Source organism: Pelodiscus sinensis, chromosome 19, assembly GCF_049634645.1.
Source record: "Pelodiscus sinensis isolate JC-2024 chromosome 19, ASM4963464v1, whole genome shotgun sequence".
NCBI classification, from domain to species: Eukaryota; Metazoa; Chordata; order Testudines; family Trionychidae; genus Pelodiscus; species Pelodiscus sinensis.
This window is the reverse complement of record NC_134729.1, coordinates 13761718-13783116: the sequence shown is the minus strand read 5'-3', so window position 1 is coordinate 13783116 and position 21399 is coordinate 13761718. Positions and strand designations below refer to the sequence as shown.

Sequence of the window (21399 nt, the reverse complement as noted above, 5' to 3'; positions counted from 1 at the left end):
CGCGGCAGCCATGTAAATGTAAATGAAGCCGCGATCATTTAAATCGCGGCTTCATTTGCCTTTGCCAAAACAACAAATCTACATGGCTCCGTCGACGGAGCCATGTAGTTTAGACGTACCCTGAGTGTCAGAGGCTGGAAACAGACGACAGGGGAGGGATCACTTGATTCCCTGTTTTGTTCTGTCCCTCTGGAGGCTGCATTGGCCACTGTCGGCAGTCAGGACCAGGGCTGGATTAAGAGGGGGGCTAGCTGGGCAGCTGCCTGGGGCGCCAACCTATGGCCGCACGGTGCCCCTTAGAGCTGCCGTCAGGCGCCATGCGCCCGGGACCGGGGGCCCCGTGGTGCCCCTTAGAGCTGCCAACAGGCGCCATGCACCCGGGACCGGGGGCCGCACGGTGCCCCTTAGAGCTGCCGTCAGGCGCCGTGTGCCCGGGACCGGGGGCCGCACGGTGCCCCTTAGAGCTGCCGTCAGGCGCCATGCGCCCGGGACCGGGGGCCCCGTGGTGCCCCTTAGAGCTGCCGTCAGGCGCCGTGTGCCCGGGACCGGGGGCCGCGTGGTGCCCCTTAGAGCTGCCGTCAGGCGCCGCGTGCCCAATGGCAGCTGTAAGGTGCGCAGCGTGCCGGGGGCGGGCCCGCGTATGCGCCGTGCGCCTAGGGGCAGAGCCGCGCATGCGTCGTGCACCCGCTGCCTGGGGCGCAGGAATGGCTCGAGCCGGCCCGGGTCAGGACATTGGCCTAGATGGGCTTTTGGCCTGACCCTTTGTTCTCGTGATGCTCTCCAGCCCGCTTGCCAGGCCTGTGACTGCCTTCCCAGCACAGACTCAGCTGCTGGCGCCTATCAGCGTAGCAGTGACTTCCAGAAAGGCCTCCCGCTTTTGTACTTCCCTTGGGAGCTGCTTTATCTTCCAGCCAAGGGCCGCTCCTCTGCCTCTCGCTGCTCGAGTAAAGGGCCCCTCAGAGCCCTGGATCCTCATCCCAGGCCCAGAAATCAGCCCCCGCAATGTGCTTGTAGCGACGTCCCTTCCGTCTGCCCGGCCAGGAGCTTTGTGCAGCCCTCGCGTTGGTTTAGTGACTCTCCCCTGCCCCTTTCCCAGTTTTCCGGCGTCGTTCGCGTCGTGCGGACGGGCCGCACCTGGGCCCAGCGTCCACCTCCCCACGGGCTGAGATGAGGGAAATCGCCTCCCAGCAGCAGCTCAGGAAAAGTGACGTTGCACGTTTGCTTTCGTTCTCTCCAGCTGCCCAGTGCCGAGGGGCGATGGCAAGTCACTCGCTCAGCTGGGGTGCGCCTCACGGGGAAGTTCAATCTCCGCTGCTTTGCTAAATCCCTCCTGGGACCCCAGCAGGATGCCGCATTCTTTCCTCCTGGCTTTCCGTACGCTCTGGTGCTGCGGCGCTCCGCACTAAGCGGCAGCTGCGGCGCCCCCCAGAGGTGGCTGCATTTCCTGACAGGGCAAAACTGGCCCATCCTTTGGGAAAAGCCAGATTCTGCGCTGCCTCTCAGGGTGCAAGCCCGTGGTAACCCCCGTATCCACGACAACAGCATCTCCAGCCCCACATCTCCTGGTTTCCAGAACTGTGAGATCAAAGCCACGCGCTGGGTTTCCGTGGCCCTGCCCTCCCGGTTACCACGGCGTCCTCGTTTCTCGCTGGGACAGCCACACGGTAGCCCTGCCATGGTGGATTCCTACTCCCCCCCCCAATGTGGAGGAGCCGTAAGAGTCATTGTCTCACTTTGTATCAGTAACCGGAGCTTGCTAACAGCAGGAGGGTTCGAGCCCCCCAGGCGGCCCCCGAGGGCAGACTGTTGGAGGGGGGAGGTGGAGGGAGATGAGGGGGGAGGGAGCCGTTTCTCCCAGGCAAGATGGAAGAGTGAAGGCCAAAAAAAAAAGGAATCTTGTAAAACTGCCAAATTCTTCCTGGCGAGCAGCCGCCGAACGGAGGCGCCCAGGGCCGGAGTCCCGAGCTGCTCTCGGGGACATGGGCTGTTAAGGGCGCTGTGATCTAGCGGACGAAGCACGAGGTTTTTCTGAGCCCCGCGCTCCGGCCTCGCTCCGTGGCGATGGGTCGGAGCAGAAGGCTGGGCGGCGGGACGCCTGGGTTCTCCTCCCCGCTCCGCGGGACCTGGGCAGGGTGCCCCCCCGGCTGTTCCTCGGTTTCCCCATGTCCGGAACAGGGGGATGGGCTGACCTGCCCCGTTGCGGGGCCCACATGATCAGTGGCTTGGAAGCGGCTGGATGGGATTCCCCTCAGTTCCAGCCTGCCCGGACTGCCCTGGCTCACATGTGACTCGCCCTCTCCCTCCACCGACGCAAACTCAGCCGCAGTCATCCGAGCGCCGCCCATGTGCCACCGCTGGGTCCATCGAGCTTCTCACATGAGCTTCCCATGATGGCATGAAGCATGCGTCAGAGCAACCGACCCCCCCGCCTGGCCCCGGGGTGCCGTGCCCTCGGCCACGCTGGGCTCCTTCCCAGTGGCGTCACCCTGTGCTGCGGAGGGGGGCGAGGCACCGTTCTCAGCACCCCAGCAAGGGGGGCATTCAGTACTGGTCTACCCACAGAGGTGGGGGCACGGGGGCGGGAGACGGGCAAGGACACGCAGCAAGGCTGAGACGGAATCTCCCTTCGCCGGTCGCCGGAAGAGTTTGCTTCCCACTTGCCCCTGGAACGGGAGGGGGCGCGTGGCCCAGTCCACGCCGGAGCCCTGCCACGGCCGGTGTTTCCACCCAGCTGGGAGCGATCGAGTCCCAGATCGGGCCTTCCCTTCGGGGATCAGCCGGCAGGGCCTGGGTGGGCTGGGTGGCTGTGGAGTTCCAGGGCGCCCAGTGGCCAGGCTGAGGTGGGGTCGGGCGAGCCAGGAGAAGGGCCCAGACCCCCGGGCGTGGAGCAGGGCCTGGCAGAGGGACTGACTCGCGCTTTCATTTCCTTTCTGCATGAGCTTCTTGGCTGCTTGGTGGCGAGTGGCGGCCGTGGGCCAGGGCGGGAGACCGACCCCTGCTAAAGGCTGCACTGTTCCCCAGGAGGCATCGTGGGTCCCCCCTTTGCCCCCCAGCTGTCCCCAGGGCCCTGTCCCCATGGCTCCCCTGCTAGGAGAGTGGGGGGCGCAGTGCGGGGGGCAGCCGGACCATGCGCAGCCAGGAGATGCTCCTCAGACAGGACCAGGAGGCCTGATTCCCAGCTTGTCCCCCGGCAGACCCTGGTCTGATTCGTGTCCCCTCCGCCTCAGGCCTTCTGGCTAGAGCAGAGGGAGCTGGGAGTCCAGAGTGAGTTCCCAGCTCTGAGAGGGGAGTGAAGTCGAGTGGTTAGCTCACGGGGGGGGAGGGTCCTGGGCGGGTTTCCTGTCTCTGCCACTGACTCATTATGTGACCTTGGGCAAATCCCTTCACCTCTCTGCCGCCTCTGGGACAAGCAGGGGCCACGTCGCTCCCCGCTCTGCCCAGAACGGGGTTGTTAGCAGTGGGGCCTGGGCACATCCGCCCCCGGGCAGTGGGGAGATGAACGGGGCCTGGGCGCACGCTCCCGGTGCGTGACACGCAGGGCGGGGGGGGCAAGGGAGTCTCCCAAGGCCAATGCTATGGGGCCACCACTGTGGATCGGGGCTGGGACCGGATGGATTTTATTTTTCCTGCTGCCCCCCCTTTCTCTAATGGCCGGTGTGCCCGCCGAGGGGGCCTCCACCCCTGCAGACGTGGCCGGCCCCATGGCATGGATGCTTTCCTCTGGCACCCCAGGGGCTAGGCCAGGGCTGCGGGGGGAGGGGGGTGTCCCAGAGCGTCCCCATGGAGAGGGGGAGGCTTTGGCGCAGGCCCCTGGGCAGGGGGCTCCTTAGCTGGGACCAGGACACTGCAGCGTTTAGCAGCAGCCCGAGGTGGGCTGGGCCGGGGGGCTGGGGTCTGCTGGGCGGCAGCATGCGCAGGAGCGGGGGCTGGGGGGCTCCTCCTGCCGTGCTACTCTCACCCTCCGCTGCTCGCTCCCTGCATCCCCCCCGCTGGGCTTGGGCGCGCGGCAAGACGGACGAAGCCCCCGTCTGAAACTGACCAACAGGCCCCCCCCATTCCCTGCCCCCCCGCTGTCCTCCCGGCCCTCCCAGCCCCGCCTCTGTATTTATTTTCTTCTCTCTCTTTCCCTTTCTGTGTGCACCGTCTTGTCTGGCTCTGGCAGAGGAGGAAAGTGCGACCGCGAGGGAATAACCTCAGTGTATGTACCGTGGCAGGGGCTCCCTCCGCACCCAGGCGCCCCGTGTCTGTCCCCAGCCTGTCTGCCCCCCCCCCCCCCCCGACCTCCATCCTCTTCCGTCTGACCTGCCCGGCGGCTCCTCTCCTCGCAGCCAAGGGTGCTACCGAGGCAGCCCCGGCGCCCCAGGAGGCTGCTGGGGGTCGATTGCGCCTTCTCTACCCGCCTCTGCCCCTGGCTTTGGCCCTGTCCCCCCCGAGGGCTCCCTTGCCAGCCTGCCCTACTGGGGACCATCCTCCCCCCCCAGGAAGGGACGGCGAAGGCTCCCTCCCTGCCTTTCTACACCTGCTCTCTGCTGCTGTCCTGCTGGGAGCCGGGCCCTGGGCAGCTTCCTCTCTTTCCTCCTGCCTTAGCCTAGGGCCAGGGGCTCCATGCCAGGGGGATTCTCCCAAACTGCCTTTGGCCTGGTGGGCTCGGGGGAGGGAGCCCAGTGGAACGGCTGGAGGGGCAGGCACCGGAGCCTGGGTCTGCTCCCAGCTCTGGAAGAGAGCGCGGCCTAGTGCTCAGTGCGCGGCTCACCCGGACAGATGCTGGAGACAGCAGAGCTAACGGGGCAGCCGTTGGCCAGCTGTGCGGAGAGGGGGTCCCCAGACGGACACAGCTGGGCCGGGGGGACCCCCTCCTGTTGGGGCTCTTGTCCTGGCCTGCTCTGGCCTTGGAGTATCACGTGGCACAGGGGCTCTCCCGCTTGCCTGTGAGCCCCTGCCATGGGCCAGGGAGGCACTGCCCGTTATGTATTAGGTGTTTTACGGTAGCACCCACAAGCCCCCGGCCTGGAGCAGACCGCCTTTGTGCTGGGGCTGTGGTATTGGGTGTATTACGGTAGTGCCTCCAAGCCCCTAGCCGCGCTGTGTCAGGGGCTGTACAGACAGCAGAAAGCCGGGTCCTGCCCCAAGCTCTAGCAATCCGCTGTGGTGCGAAATGCTTCCCTCTGCTCTGGGCCCTCCCAGCCCGGGGCCGAGGGGCTCCGTGGGGCACGTGCTGGGGGTGCAAGGCAGGTGGGAAATGCTGGGGAGTAAGAGCGTTTGTGGCTCCCTTCGGGGTCCGTGACACACAAAGCGCAGACACTAGTGTTCGGAGGAGAAGGGGCTGGGAGCCGGGGCACTTGGTGTCTGTGCCTGGCCCTGCGAGAAGAGTGGAGTCTAGTGGTTAGAGCGGGGGTGGGAGCCAGGACAGTGGGTTCTCGTCCTGGCTCTGGGAGGGCAGGGGGTTTAGTGATGGGAGGGGGAGGGCTGGGAGTCAGGACTCCTGGGTTCTCTGGGAGAAGGAGGGGCGTTTGCCTAGATCAGGGGAACAAGAACTTGTGACTCCTGGGTGCTACTCACATGCGGTGCCTCAGTTTCCCCGGGATCTCCTCTGGGGAGGTGCTCACGAGGCTTAATTGTGCATGGCAAGAGCCTCCCAGGCTGCTGTGTGCACTTGTGCACCACGCCTCCTGGGGCGGCCCCGTAGCTTCTCTGAAGGGAAACAGGCAGCGGCCGTGCCCAGGGGAGGGGCAGCGGGGACGGCTGGGAGGAGGCAGTGCTGGGATCCTCCTTCCTGTGCTGTGGCCAGAGGCCCTGCCCCAGTGGGAACAGCTTGCCCTGGGGTTGCTGTACGATGGGACATGGCCTTGGCTCCCTGCTGTAAGGATGTGGCTTGTCCCCATCCTCTCCCTGAGCTGCAGGGGCCTGTCACCTGACCAGCTCCAGTCACTGGGTACAGATGAAAAGGCGTCCTGGAGGCACTCCGCCTGTAGGTGCCACTGGCAACGGTGACTCCTGGGTGTACCTGGAGGCACTCCGCCTGTAGGTGCCACTGGCAACGGTGACTCCTGGGTGTACCTGGAGGCACTCCGCCTGTAGGTGCCACTGGCAACGGTGTCTCCTGGCTGTACCTGGGGGCACTCCGCCTGTAGGTGCCACTGGCAACGGTGACTCCTGGGTGTACCTGGAGGCACTCCGCCTGTAGGTGCCACTGGTAACGGTGTCTCCTGGCTGTACCTGGGGGCACTCCGCCTGTAGGTGCCACTGGCAACGGTGACTCCTGGCTGTACCTGGAAGCACTCCGCCTGTAGGTGCCACTGGCAATGGTGACTCCTGGGTGTACCTGGAGGCACTCCGCCTGTAGATCCTGCTGCTGGGTGCCCTGGAGGAGCACCATCTGTGGGGAGGGGCATGGAGGGCTGTGGTCGAGGTCAGTTCACCATCCCCTTGGGGCGATGGAGCCCCCATGCCATACTGGAGACCGCCTAGTCCCCTGGGAGCAGCCCACGAGCCCTCTTTCCCCAGCACACCCTGATGCTGCCCACCTCGGGCCCCTCAGCTGCACGGCCAGGGGACCTCACTGCGGAGCGGCACCAGGTGGCTCCCGCTTGGTGGCAGGTGGCATCTTTGTGGCCTGTTTCCCAGGCTCTCCAGGTGGGGGGGGTTGTTTGACCCCACAACTCCTGGGGTCCTTTCCCAGCCCCGCCACAGGCTCACTGCTGCATTCGGCTGAGTTGCTGCCATCCCTGGGCCTCAGTTTCCCCCTCCCTGTGCGTGGGGAAGAACAGCCCCACCCGCAGCGCAGGCTGATTTCTTGGCTGGTCATTTGAGATCTTCGTCCTACAGAAAATCCAAACTCGCCCACCCCTACAGCACTGATCAACCCCCCCCCCCCACCAGGCCACGGTGCCGGGGGCCCTGCAGACTCCGCTCCCCCGGCCCCCACATAGCCTCATGGGGAGAGGGGTCACGGAGACCATGGGCCCAAAGTGATGCAGCAAGGGCCCTAGGTCCCCAGAGGACGGAGCTGAGAGCTGCTAGCTCCTAGGGCCAGGGGCCCCTCTCTGAGCCCCACAGCTAGCACAAGAAGGGGGGACCAGGGCTGGGGGTGGGCCCTTGCTGCATCACTGGGTGGGGTGGGGGCATGCCTGAGCCCAGCCAAGCAGCCCCTAAACCTCCAGAGCCCTGTGGCTGTGGGGTCCCCCCCCGGCCCCTGTGGTCGCCCCGTCGGAGCCCCCCGAAGGAGTCCCCAGAGCAGAGCTTTTGGACCCCCCCAGGCCTGACCCGGGAGGGAGCCTCGGCCAGGCGCTGGCTGACTTGTTCCAGGGGCCTTGCTCCCCAGGCTATGCTGGTCTAGCCTCTGGCTTGTGGGAGACCGTCCTCTGCTCCGTCACAGAGCCCCGGGCGTGGCCATGGAGCTACGTGCACCGGGCCGGGTCCCCAGGGCGCGTCTGTGGCCTGAAGGCACAAGCAGGACCAGGGCTGCGGGGGGGAGGGTGGGGCACCCCGGTGCCCTGTGCTCTCGGCTGATAACCACAGTGGGGCGCTGGGGCCCTCCCCTGACCCACCAATGACCTCCGAGGGGAAGCCCAGGCCGCTCCTTTGCTGGCAGCATTGGTAGATCTTTTATCCCCCCTCCCCTCTCCGCTAGGAAACTGCCCAAAGCCCCAGGAGAATTAGCTCCCCTTCTGGCAGCGGCTGGATCCGGCTCTAGCCCGGGCACCAATGTGGGCTGGGGCAAGGGGGGGCCTTTGGTGGGGGGCCCAGTCACGCGGTGCTACCGGGGGCCGCCAGGTCTGCACACAGTAGCTCTGCCCCCCCGCGCCGTGTCCAACGGGAGGAGGAAACGGAGCCTGGAGCTGGACGTGCGGGAAGGGGCTGCGACCAGACCGGTGCATCGAGCCGAGAGACGCCCCCGCTGGTGCCCTGCTGAGCCCGGCTGGGGCTGGGACGGGTTGGGGGGGCGGCTGTCACTGCTAAATCGGGGGCCTGGAGTAGGGTCCTGTCCTGCGAGGAGCAGAGGCCTCCCCTGGGCGAAGGAGCAGCCCAACACCCTGGCTCCAGGGTGGAGAGCCGGGCCTGTAGGCACCTCCGTGCACAGCTCGGGGGCCTCCGTGGTTCCTCAGCTCCCGGGAGGCCGGGGAGGTGCACACTTTGGATAGGCTGAGTCGGCTCTTGTTGTACCTCCAGCCCCGCCCCCTTCCCGCAGGCTGCCCCCCTCACCCCCGCGGCCACCCATAAATCTGTGGGTCTGGGTCTGTCGGTTCCTTTGCAGACGATCACAGACACCAGCCCCATGAAGCGCTCGGCCTCCATGCTGGGCCACTCGCGCGCCAAAGGCATCCGGCTGGACGACTACTCGCTGGAGAGGGTGGTCCCCGAGGAGAACCAGCGGCACCACCCGCGGCGGAGGGAGCGGAGCCACCGGGCCTCGGAGAGGTCGCTCAGCCGCTACACGGACATGGACACAGGTGGGGAGGCGGGGCCTGGGCTAGCCCCGCCCTGCTCTTGCCTCTGCCCCCTGCTGGAGGGAGCCCAGCGAGCCCACACGCGGCCTCTGGGGCCCTCAAGCAGCTGGGGATGTACGCTGTGAAATGGGGGAGGCCTCATTCCCTGCCCCCGAGCCAGCCAGTCCCGGCCCCTGGGCCCCCAGCCCTTCACTTTCACGTCAGCCCAGGCCAGGGCTACGCTATGAATAGTCCCCTGGGGACTTGCTAACGGCCTGGCCTGCTCTATGCCCCTCTCCCCCCCTCACCTCTCCCGGTGGGAAACCGCACCTGTTTTGTTGGGGTTAGAGTCTGTGATCTCTGTTACACTGGTGCAAATCCAGAGCGAGCACCGTAGGGTCTGATCTCTGTTACACTGGTGCAAATCCAGAGTGAGCACCGTAGGGTCTGATCTCTGTTACACTGGTGCAAATCCAGAGCGAGCACCGTAGGGTCTGATCTCTGTTACACTGGTGCAAATCCAGAGTGAGCACCGTAGGTCTCTGTTACACTGGTGCAAATCCAGAGCGAGCACCGTGGGGTCTCATCTCTGTTACACTGGTGCAAATCCAGAGCGAGCACCGTAGGGTCTGATCTCTGTTACACTGGTGCAAATCCAGAGTGAGCACCGTGGGGTCTGATCTCTGTTACACTGGTGCAAATCCAGAGCGAGCACCGTAGGGTCTGATCTCTGTTACACGGGTGCAAATCCAGAGTGAGCACCGTAGGGTCTGATCTCTGTTACACTGGTGCAAATCCAGAGTGAGCACCGTGGGGTCTGATCTCTGTTACACTGGTGCAAATCCAGAGTGAGCACCGTGGGGTCTGATCTGTTACACTGGTGCAAATCCAGAGCGAGCACCGTGGGGTCTCATCTCGGTTACACTGGTGCAAATCCAAGTCAGTGCTGTTGAAATCAGTTTTTTATGTGGGCTGGTTCTCCTCCCGCTTGCCCCAGGGTCAGCCCACTGCCTTCCTGGGAGTCACTTCTGGTTAACCCTGCAGTGAGCGGAGGCCAAGCCGGGGTTGCTGAGCGATAGCTCTGAGCAGCGCGGGAGTCCAGGTAGCCCAGGGCCGGGCGTGTTTCCTGCCCGCAGGCGCTCAGATTGATAGCGAACGGTTCCCAGGAGCATCGTAACCTCTGTGCCCCCCCCGCAGGGCTGGGCACGGAGCTGAGCATGACCACACCGTCGGGCGACCTACCTCCCACAGAGCGAGAGCAGGAGCGAGGACGGCCCAAGGACCGGAAGCACCACCACCATCACCACCGCCACCGCCACCACCACCCCTCCTCCGACAAGGAGCGCTACTCGCAGGAGAGACACGAGTACAGCCGGCCCCGCTCCAGAGACAGGCGCTGGTCCAGGTCCCCCAGCGAGGGCCGCGAGCACATGCCCCACAGGCAGGTGGGTCTCGCCTTCCGCTCTCCCCTTCCCCTCCCGGGGGGCAAAGCAGAGCCAGCCTGGAGCCCCTGCCTCGCTGGGTCTTAGTGAGGGGGAGCTGGAGACCCGGGAATCAACCCAGGTGCTGGTCCCAAGCCACCCTCCGGAGTTGGGGACACCCCCAGCGAGGGCCGGCGCTCTGCGTCCGGGATCCCGGAGGGCCCAGCTCGGTCAGAGAGCCGGAGCCGCTTAGAAAAGGCGCCGACGGGTCCTGGCCTTTGGCTCTGGAAGACCAAGCCTCCGAGGCAGCCACAGACTCAGCTGCAGCCTGCCTCCTGGGCGCCAGCCACTCCAGGGAGACAGCGAGCCCAAGTAGCCACACCCCCAGGGCGAGGGAGCTCCGCCCACACCTCAGATTCACTTGCTCTGCGCAGGCCACCACTTTGTAAGCTCACCCGTGGCAGGGGCCTGTGGCCTCAGTCCGGGAAGCAGGAGCCCCGGGGGCAAGGGGCTGCAGTGCAGGGTGTGGCCACGAGGGCTGCCCTGGACATGAGGAGGTTGTTGAGTTTACTGGAGGAGCGGGGGCCCAGCCCGATGCTGCATCCCCTGGTCCCTGGGCGGGGGGGTGGGGACCCCAGATATCAGCCCCAGTGTGAGACTGGCTCCATCATCCCCCGCAGCCTCCCCCGCCCACAGCTTAGAGCCAGGGAGGCGCAGCCAGTGGCACAGGCACCGCTGCGGCCCCCTGCCCTGGGGAGCCCGAGCTGGGATGAAGGGGCAGGAGCCCAGGAAGGACGAGGCCCGGCCAGGGGAGCCGTGCGGGGAGTGAGCCCAAGGGAAGAGGGAAAGCTCCTGGCAGCAGGAGTCCCCGGTTTTCAGTGGGGGGCTCTGGCAGCTGGACCGCAGATGGGGCAGTTCAACCCCAGAGCCCCCCACGCCCCTGCCCCGTGGGCATGGGAAGCCGGGAGCCCGGGAGGAGGCCGTGCGCCTTTCCCCACGCGGGGACACCAGTGGACCCCCCGCCGGATCGGCATGGGGCGAGTGAGGAGGGGGAAGGGGCGATCCAGCTCCGCACCCGAGTCTGAATGTTGGGGAGCCGCCCCCCGCGTCCACGGCGGTGACGTGCCGCTATCGCCAGCAGCAGCGGGGGGGGGGGGGGCTGTCACTCAGACGATGACCCACTCCGTGAACGCTCTTCCAGCCCCTTAGTTTGGTTATTTTCAGCCCCGCCCGCCCTTGAGTCACATGCTCATTTCTGTGTCCGTTGTGTTTGGCTCCGCTGGCGTGGCGAGGGGCAGCCGCAGGTAAGATGGTCGGTGAACAGAGACCCAGCAAGCAACCCGGGGGCACCCCGCCCCCCCCAGTGTCTGTGCCGTGAGCCTTGTGTCCTTACCGCCGGCGGCCAGCAGCACCTCTGGGCTTTGTGACTCTGGAAAGTTTGGAATGAAGCTGCTCCTAAAGCAGGCCCCCATGTACGGCACACGCCCTCGGCGCGCCAGATATATACATGGCACACGGGTACGTGCATGGCACACGCCCTCGGCGCGCCAGATATATACACGGCACACGGGTACGTGCATGGCACACGCCCTCGGCGCGCCAGATATATACACGGCACACGGGTACGTCCATGGCACACGCCCTCGGCGCGCCAGGTATATACACGGCACACGGGTACGTCCATGGCACACGCCCTCGGCGCGCCAGATATATACACGGCACACGGGTACGTCCATGGCACACGCCCTCGGCGCGCCAGGTATATACACGGCACACGGGTACGTCCATGGCACACGCCCTCGGCGCGCCAGATATATACACGGCACACGGGTACGTCCATGGCACACGCCCTCGGCGCGCCAGGTATATACACGGCACACGGGTACGTCCATGGCACACGCCCTCGGCGCGCCAGATATATACACGGCACACGGGTACGTGCATGGCACACGCCCTCGGCGCGCCAGATATATACACGGCACACGGGTACGTGCATGCCACACGCCCTCGGCGCGCCAGATATATACACGGCACACGGGTACGTCCATGGCACACGCCCTCGGCGCGCCAGATATATACACGGCGCACGGGTACGTCCATGGCACACGCCCTCGGCGCGCCAGATATATACACGGCGCACGGGTACGTCCATGGCACACGCCCTCGGCGCGCCAGATATATACACGGCGCACGGGTACGTCCATGGCACACACCCTCGGCGCGCCAGATATATACACGGCACACGGGTACGTCCATGCCACACGCCCTCGGCTCGCCAGATATATACACGGCACACGGGTACGTCCATGGCACATGCCCTCGGCGCGCCAGATATATACACGGCACACGGGTACGTGCATGGCACACGCCCTCGGCGCGCCAGATATATACACGGCACACGGGTACGTCCATGGCACACGCCCTCGGCGCGCCAGGTATATACACGGCACACGGGTACGTGCATGGCACACGCCCTCGGCGCGCCAGATATATACACGGCACACGGGTACGTGCATGGCACGTACCTTCGGCGCGCCAGATATATACACGGCACACGGGTACGTCCATGGCACACGCCCTCGGCGCGCCAGATATATACACGGCACACGGGTACGTGCATGGCACATGCCCTCGGCGCGCCAGATATATACACGGCACACGGGTACGTGCATGGCACACGCCCTCGGCGCGCCAGATATATACACGGCACACGGGTACGTGCATGGCACCTACCCTCGGCACGCCAGATATATACACGGCACACGGGTACGTGCATGGCACCTACCCTCGGCACGCCAGATATATACACGGCACACGGGTACGTGCATGGCACCTACCCTCGGCACGCCAGATATATACACGGCACACGGGTATGTGCATGGCACACGCCCTCGGCACGCCAGATATATACACGGCACACGGGTATGTGCATGGCACACGCCCTCGGCGCGCCAGATATATACATGGCACACGGGTACGTCCATGGCACACGCCCTCAGCACGCCAGATATATACATGGCACAAGGGTACATGCATGGCACGTGCCCTGAGAGCTCCAGATATATTCATGGCACATGGGTATCGTAGTTTCAAGACGTAAAAGAATAAACCTCATTCCGCGAGGCATAACGGGGGGGCCGACAAGGGCTTCCCTTGTCGACTGCGGAGCGTCCAGGCTGCCCCGCTGCGCCGCCAAACAGCTGATCAGCACGGTGCGGCGGCCATTCTGATGTAAATGAAGCAGCGATTATTTAAATCGCCGTTTCATTTCCCTATGTCTAGAAACCTCACCTGCATGGCTCTGTCGACGGAGCCACGTAGTCTAGGCATACCCTTGGTGTTCACACCTCCACATCAGGGCCTCACCGTCCCTGACTGAATTAACCTCGTTATTGCTGCATATTTATACCTGCCTCTGGACATTTCCACTAATGCATCTGACGGAGTGGGTCTTTGCCCACGAAACCTTATGCACCAATCCATCTGTTAGTCTATAAGGTGCCACAGGAGGTCTTGTTGCTTTTCCAGATATATTCATGGCACACGGGTACATGCATGGCACAAGCCCATGGAGCTCCAGGTACATGCATAGCACATGGCCACCAAGCTCCAGGGACATGAGTGGCACATTCCCACAGAGTTCAAGATTCATGCATGGCACATGCCCATGGAACCCAAAGTATATGCACAGCACATGCACCAGAGCTCCAGGAACATGCATAGCACACACCCATGGTGCTCTAGGTCCATGCATGGCACACACAGAGGTATGGACACAGACGTCACATGCAGAGACACGCATGGCACATGCCTAGAGATGGGCACTTGTGTGATACAAGCGCACAGGTATACACGAGGCACACGGGCAGCACACCTGCGCCCACAGGCCTGGCATATATGTACCAACGGGCACGCACATAGCACACAGGCCTCATGGTGATAGCCTTCCCCAGAGCGAGAGCCACATGCCGAGCGCACAAATGATTGGCCATGCGGGGCACATGCGGGGCAGACTCATGACACACGTGGGGAGGGGACTGGCACAGCGTGGGGCACGCGAACACAGGCACAAGCCCAGGCCCTGTGCACGTGGCTGTGGAACCGCACCGGGCTGGGGCCGTTAGTACAGGCACAAACCCAGCCCATGGACAGTTCAGCTGCATGGCGTTCACTGTGCTGAGAGCGAACCCAGGGGCCCAGGCCCTGTCTAGTTCCTGTGCCCCAGTCATAGCAGCTGCCGTGGGGCAGGGAGAGCAGACCCTGGGCCCCTTGATGGATCAGGGGAATCCCCCGGGTACGTGCAGAGACGCAGCGACCATCAGGGCTAGCCAGAGGGAGCCAGTTCCTGCCCTTCCCTGGGGACTCGCATGTGAACCACTGCCCCCTGCTGAACGGTTGGAGCAGCTGAGTTGTGTGTCACAGTCTCTATACAGCAGAGGGGAAGTCTCCTTTTGGAGTCTGGCTTTTGGATCGGGAGGGCCCATGCTTTGAGCCCTACAGCTGAGAAATCTGGAACAACCGCAGCTGAAATCCTGGATCTGCTGCAACTGCGGCACATCCTCCCCCCGCCCCTGGTCACTCGGAGCTCTGCTCACCCCTGGACCGTCACAAGGGAGCTTCACAAGGGAGGCTGCAGTGATGGGGCAGAGCCTGGTGTCCGGGCGGGGTGGGGGCAGGCTGGCCCGTGGCTTTCCTCCCCCATCTCCCCATCCCCGGGGATCCTCTCTAGAGACACCCCCAGCGGTCTCCCCTGTGGCCATTGGTGGGGCCGTGAGCACCTGCCGGGCGGTGGAGACCCCAGCGGAGCGAAATGGGTCTGAGTCCATCCCGGTCACAGTGCGAACGCGCCTGGTCTGAGGCAGCAGCCGAGGTTCTTGCTGGAGAGACCTTCCCGCCTGCTTCCCAGGGTGAGAACCAGCCGGGGATCAAATCTAGAAAGAACCAGAAGGCCTCTGAGCCAGGCTGGAGGGGCCAGTGGCCTCCCAGAAGCTCGGATGTTACTGCAGGACCTGTGGGGTTCTTGGGCGACCACGCGCCGACCTGGGACGAGCCACCGAGGGCTCCCCACAGATCCATCCCCATCGCTCTGGTCACAGCACCCGCGTGAGCCTGTATCTGCCCCTTGCCAGCGCCCAGCCCCCTCCCCCCCGAGCGGGCTTTCCGGGCTGCCTCCCTGCTCCCCGCAGTTACCCCACAATGCTCAGCAGGCAAGAGCCCCCCTCCCCACCCTGTAGGGCCGGTGGCCACCCAGGCCTGAGCCAGCGGGAGCGCTAGGACGCCCGCTGATTGCTGAGGCTGGAGAGGGAGCTGGAGCGGATCCCAGCGGGAGATGGTGGAGCAGCGGGGCGCTGGTGGCTGGAGTGGCGCTGCCTCACGCTCTCCCAGAGGGATTCCGAGGGGCCTGAGCACACGCCGCATGGATGGTCTGGCCCCAGCGCCCCAGGACTGGCAGGATCCGCCCGCGCCCTGCCAGGTCAGTCTAGGAGTGACGCACGCAGGGCGACTCAGCGGCCCTCCTGCAGCCTTTCTGTGCAGCCAGTCTCGGCACTTGGCCTTGCAGCTGCCCGTTGGCGAACCGTTCCCAGAGCGTCGTGAGGGGAGGGTCCGCAGGGCTCAGCTCAGGCACCGGGTCTGTTCACCAGCGATATCGGCACAGAGCGCGCGTCGTACGTTTGCAGGGGGCGGCGAGGGCTTTGGAGGGTGGGTCAGTTCAGAAGGATCTGGACACACCAGAGCAATGGTCTGAGGCCAACAGGATGACGTTTATTACAGACAAATGCAAAGTGCTCCTCTTAGGGAGGAACAATCCATGGGAACAGCATGGGAAGTGACTGCCTAGGAAGGAGCCCTGCAGAAAGGGATCTAGGGGTCAGAGAGGACCACAAGCTACATACGAGTCAACAGTGGGACGATGTTGCAAAACAAGCAAACCTGATTCTGGGCTGCATGAACAGGAGTGTTGTGAGCAAGACACGAGGAGTCGTTCTCCGGCTCTACTCTGCGCTGACTAGGCCTCAGCTGGAGGGTTGGGTCCAGTTCTTGGTGCTGCATTGCAGGAAAGATGCGGAGAAATTGGAGAGGGTCCAGAGAAGAGCAACAAGAATGATTAAGGTCTAGAGAACATGGCCTATGGAGGGAAAGCTGAAGGAACTGGGTTGGTTTAGTTTGGAAAGGAGAGGACTGAGAGGAGACGTGATAGTGGTTTTCAAGTACCTAAAAGGATGTTAGAGAATCACCAACTGAAATGAACAGGCAGCAGGTTTAAAACAAAGCAAAGGAAGTTTTTCTTCACCCAACGCACAGTCAACCTATGGAACTCCTTGCCAGAGGACATTGTGAAGACTAGGACTTTAACAGGACCTGGGGATTAAAGTGGATGAGAAGCTGGATATAAGTCAACAGTGTGTCTTGGTAGCTAATGGCATATTAGGGGCATTAGGAGGAGCATTGCCAGCAGATCCAGAGATGTGATTATTCCCCTTTATTCAGCTCTGGTGAAGCCACATCTGGAGTATTGTGTCCAGTTCTGCCCCCCCCCCCCCCCACTACAGAAAGGATGTGGACGCACTGGAGAGGGTCCAGCAGAGGGCGACCAAAATGATTCGGGGGCTGGAGAGCGTGACCTATGAGAGGCTGAGGGATTTGGGCTTCTTTAGTCTGCAGAAGAGCAGAGCGAGGGGGGATTTGAGAGCAGCCGTCAGCTCCCTGAAGGGGGGTTCCAAAGAGGCTGGAGAGAGGCAGTGGGGGCAGGTGGCAGAAAAGGAGCAATGGGCTCAAATTGTGGTGGGGGAGGTCCAGGTTGGATATTAGGAAAAAGGATTTCCCTAGGAGGGCGGGAAGCGCTGGGCTGGGTTCCCTAGGGAGGGGGTGGAATCTCCATCCCTCGAGGTGTTTAAGTCTCGGCTTGACACAGCCCTGGCTGGGAGGATGGAGTTGGGGTGGGTCCTGCCTTGGGCAGGGGCTGGACTCGGTGACTCCCGAGGTCTCTGCCTGTCCTAGGATGCTATGAACAGCGTTCAGAACAGAGCTGGCTAGATTCCTGGCAGTTGGGTCCGTCAATGGCTGCCAGCCAGGCTGGGGAGGGATGGGGTCCCTGGCCTCTGTGTCACTGGAAACACATGACGGGAGGGATCCCGTGAGGATTCCCTGGTCTGTTCCCTCCCTCTGGGCACCTGGCGCTGGCTGCTGTGGGCAGACAGGACACTGGGCCAGATGGACCTTTGGTCTGACCCCGTCTGGCCGCTCTGATGTTCTTATGTGCAAGGAGGAGAGAGAAAAATTGTTCTTGGCCTCTGAGGACAGGACAAGCAGCAAGGGGCTTAAACTGCAGCAAGGGAGCTTCAGGTTGGACATTAGGAAAAACTTCCTGCCTGTCCGGGTGGTGAAACACTGGAATGAATTGCCTGGGGGTTGTGGAATCTCCCTCCCTGGAGATGTCACAGAGCAGGTTGGACAGACCCTGCTGGGGACGGTCTAGACGGTTCTGGGTCCTGCCGCGAGGGCAGGGGACGGGACTCGATGCCTCCCGAGGTCTCATCCGGTTCCTGTGTTCCATGGCTCTAGTCTAAGAGCATCCACACATAGGCCATGTCTGTACACACGCGTCACCCCCCCAGCTGCACCTCCTGTCGGCGTGAAAGGCCATCTCCGGGAGCGGTGGGCCTGGTGGCCAGTCTGCGGGCGCTTGTGTCACTCGGCGGCAGGACACCCACCCCGTGCAGCGCACGGCACGGGCTGTGATGCCGACAGCCGCAGAGCCCGAGGGGGAAGGTGTGTGAAGGGTAACGGCCCCTCTGCTTCAGGGCGTGAGCCAGTCCCTGACTGGCCTGGAAAGGGCTTTCTCCTGGGGTAGGCCATGCCGTCATCCTGCACCCTGGGGCTTCCATGGAATCGGCTGCTCATGGCCGTGCCGGGGGAAAAGGCGGGAGAGGGGCCCCTGGGTCCCTCCCCCTACAGGATTATAAATAGCAGGGCACCGATTGTGGGTTGGGAACCGCGCTGCCCGGCAGGTGAGTCACCCCGTCCTCCGGGCCGTCACCCAGCCAGCCAGACACCTGCAGCCAGCGGCTCGAGGCTGCAGCCCACACCGGCTCGTCCAGTGAGGTCAGCTCTGTTCCAAACTTCTCCAGCCCCAGTGCTCTCCCCTCATCTTTCCTTGCTGGACCCCCCCTCTCTCCTCCAGTTTCCCCTTCTCCCACCGTCCCTCACCCCCTTCTTTTTCTCAACTCCAGCTGTTGCTTTTCTTTTGAGTTCCTTTTGGAATCACCTTTGGTAACGCACAGTATAATTCATGCCCAACAGGCCCTGCTGGTGTGTTTTGTTTTCTTTCTTTCTTTCTTTCTTTCTTTCTTTCTTTCTTTCTTTCTTTCTTTCTTTCTTTCTTAGCGTGTGAGCAATTTTTAGAAGTTTTTTGCTGCTTTTTTAAAACCCCAAAACTTACAAAAACTCCATTTCTCATTTCTCTTCTCACTTTTTTCCCCCCTTCTTTCGTTTGTTTTTTCTTTTGGTTTGTTTTCTTCTCCTCCGTTGGTTTCTCGATGCCCCTCTTCCCGTCCTCCCTTCCGTGGCTGTTGCTTTTTCTCCTCCCCTCCCTCCATTATTTCCCCTTCTTTGGTTCCTTCACCTGCCAACACCCCCGCCTTCTTTTCACCTCCTCTGTGTGTCACCTTCCCTGCCCCTCTCAACTCCCCTGCCCTTTCTGTCTCTTCTTGGTTAATTTTCCTTGTATATTTTCTTTTTGATTTCCTTTGTTTCAATTTTCGTGTAGGGTAGTAGTTCTGTAAGTGGCAGTCCGGTCCTCTCAACATCCGGCACCAGTACTCCGAGGCGAGGACGCCGCCAGCTCCCACAGACCCCTTCTACGCCCCGGCCACACGTGTCCTATTCCCCCGTGGTCCGTAAGGTCATCAGTACAGGCCCCCCGCCGCAGCAGTACCCCGCGCCGAGACGCTACCCCTCACTTCCTGCTGAGCCCCTGGCGGCGGAGCGGCCCGGCCGATCGCCTGCCGTGGAGAGACACACAGTGCCGCCACGGAACGATTCGCCCCGAGCCTACCGCCACGCCAGCAGCCGGTGGTCAGCGCCCCACGTCTCCGAGCCTCACCCGGGACCCCGGCATGGCGGCAGTGGTTATTACCGGAGCCCGGATTACCCCGTGCCCCCCAGCGAGGAAACCTTCTATGAGACCACACACGTCAGCAGCTCAGGGCGTTCGCCCAGGACTTCCCGGGCGGGTGGTGGCGCTTCACCCTCCAGGCCTGGGCGGCGACTTCCTAACGGATATTACGACTCCCATGGAGCAGCCCGGCCACGCTCCTGTCAAGGACTGCATGAACCCTCGAGCGAAACTGACGAAGATGACTGCTGCTAACCTGGAAGCGGTTTGACACGCACGCACACTCGCCACACACACACACATGCTGGAGAGAGACGACATTGCCAGACTGGGGGTGGGGGAAGGAAAAGCACACAGAAATCACACCAATCCGCCCGACGGGGGGAGAGGGCATCTGGAGAGAGACCGAGCGCTCGCATCGCAGAGAAGGGAGTGACTGTGGTTGGAGGGGCTTTCTCGGGGTGGGGGAGCGGGTTTTGGGGTGGGGGAGGACAGGGACCGAAGGGATCTACGGACCAGAGCATGTTTATCTTTTACAGATCAAGTTGTGTGTGGTGGTTCGGGGGGGACGTGGGAGGAGGGGGGGAACCAACCAGTTCAGAATCTAAAGAAGATTAAAAAAGCACCAGGGGAAGGGACTCCAGTGAGTCCAAGAGGCCTCGGGGAGCTGGTCCAACATACAGCAGCCGCCTGTGGCTCTGAGACACGCCCGGTTTCCTTGGGTGCTTGGCATGGCTGGGTGGGGTGCTGGGATGTGACTCTCCACCCTCACTCAAGAAGTTTTGACAAAAATTCCACGCCAAAAACAACAGCAACGAATCTTGACAAAAGTCAGTAAAAAGGAGGGGGGGAGAGACAAAAGTATTTTTTTCTGAATGTCTATTGATGAGTTTTATCATCTCAACTTACCTGGTTCACTTCAAAACAAGTTTGTGGCCTGCCATTTTGAAGGACACGCACGTGCACAACCCCGACACACACACACACACACACACACACACACAAAGGAGTGCTTGCTGGTTATACCAAACCCTAATTATTACTGCCTGCGGAAATAAATAAACAGAAAACCCACAAACACAAAAAAAAAGAGAGAGAGAGAGAAGGAAATAAAACTAAACAGAAGGGGAAAAAAGACAAAAATAGTAATTTGGGGAGGAAGCATTTTTCTTCCGACATTTTGGTCCTGCTTGAAACTAACAAAACCGAAAACAGGTCAAAAGAAAAAAAAAAGTCCTTTGCTTCTTTTCCTTTTTCCTACTTTGTTTGAGAAAAAAAAATTAAAAGAAAAAAAAACTGTGGGATTGGGACTGTGGAATATTGCATGAGAAAACTAACAAAAAAAGCGTTAAAAGAAACAAATGAGAAAAAAGACAAAAAACCCTAAAAAAATTAAAAAAGGAATTTTTGATTGAAATGTTCTTGGTGTGAAATGCTCTGAGAGTTTGCTCTTTCCCCAGACAGCCCAGGGAGGCGGCTCTTCCTGCCCCCCCAGGAAAGGTCCAGCAATGGGGGTGTCCCCCCACCTCAGCTCTCAGGCTCACAGAAAACGGCTCCCACTGTGAGAGCAAAGGAAACCTTGAAAATGTGGCCCCTGGTGTGCACCTGAGCACGCTGCCAGCCTGAACACGGCCCCAGCCCAGCCCTGAGCAGGGTTGAGCAGGCTCCCACTGGCACAACCGACACAATCCGTCCTGTTTGGGTCGCAGGGCCCCACGTGCCGGGTTCTGTACGTTAGTTACTGTGCTAGGGTGGAGTCCAAGCACCCCAGCCATGGCCCGGGTGCCGCTGTGCTCATCTGTGAGCAAACAGCCATCCCTGGGTGCAGGCTGCCCTGGGCCACTTGCAGCCGTCCTCAGTGGCCAGTCGTTTGGCCAAGGCCTACAGCAGATGTGGGGCTCCCTGCCGCCTGCAGGGCTCAGCGACCGGAGGCTTGGGACCAGCTGCCTAAAGGACACCAGGTACCTGGTGGGCCAGGGGACAGCGCTCCGGGCAGGACCTCTTGAAGTAGAACAAATGGGAGAAGCTGGACAGAATCCTCCTATGGATGCTCATGAGCCATCCAACCCATCTGCCATTCGTCCTGTAGGGAATTATCCACCCAGCTCCATCCCCCCTGCAGATCCATCCACCTTCTCCATCCACCCTGCAGATCCATCCGCCTTCTCCATTCCCCCTGCAGATCCATCCGCCTTCTCCATCCCCCCTGCAGATCCATCCACCTTTTCCATCCACCCTGCAGATCCATCCGCCTTCTCCATCCCCCCTACAGATCCATCCGCCTTCTCCATCCCCCCTGCAGATCCATCCGCCTTCTCCATCCCCCCTGCAGATCCATCCGCCTTCTCCATCCACCCTGCAGATCCATCCGCCTTCTCCATCCACCCTGCAGATCCATCCGCCTTCTCCATCCCCCCTACAGATCCATCCGCCTTCT

At 62.2% G+C, this 21399-nt stretch overlaps 1 protein-coding gene across 4 annotated transcripts in view; it reads left to right on the top strand.

Annotated features, from left to right (window-relative positions):
• Positions 1-21045, top strand: part of CACNA1A (calcium voltage-gated channel subunit alpha1 A) — a 259911-nt gene extending 238866 nt beyond the window's left edge. Inside the window, exons 48-51 of one of the 4 annotated variants that reach the window (XM_075902448.1) lie at positions 4163-4198; positions 8255-8450; positions 9624-9871; positions 18615-21045. In XM_075902448.1, the coding sequence (XP_075758563.1) occupies positions 4163-4198; positions 8255-8450; positions 9624-9871; positions 18615-19217 (1083 nt within the window). In that variant the 3' untranslated portion in view covers positions 19218-21045. The remainder of the gene's footprint in view (positions 1-4162; positions 4199-8254; positions 8451-9623; positions 9872-18614) is intronic. The other 3 variants (XM_075902447.1, XM_075902450.1, XM_075902449.1) reach the window with 3 other exon arrangements.
• Positions 21046-21399: the final 354 nt, after the last annotated feature.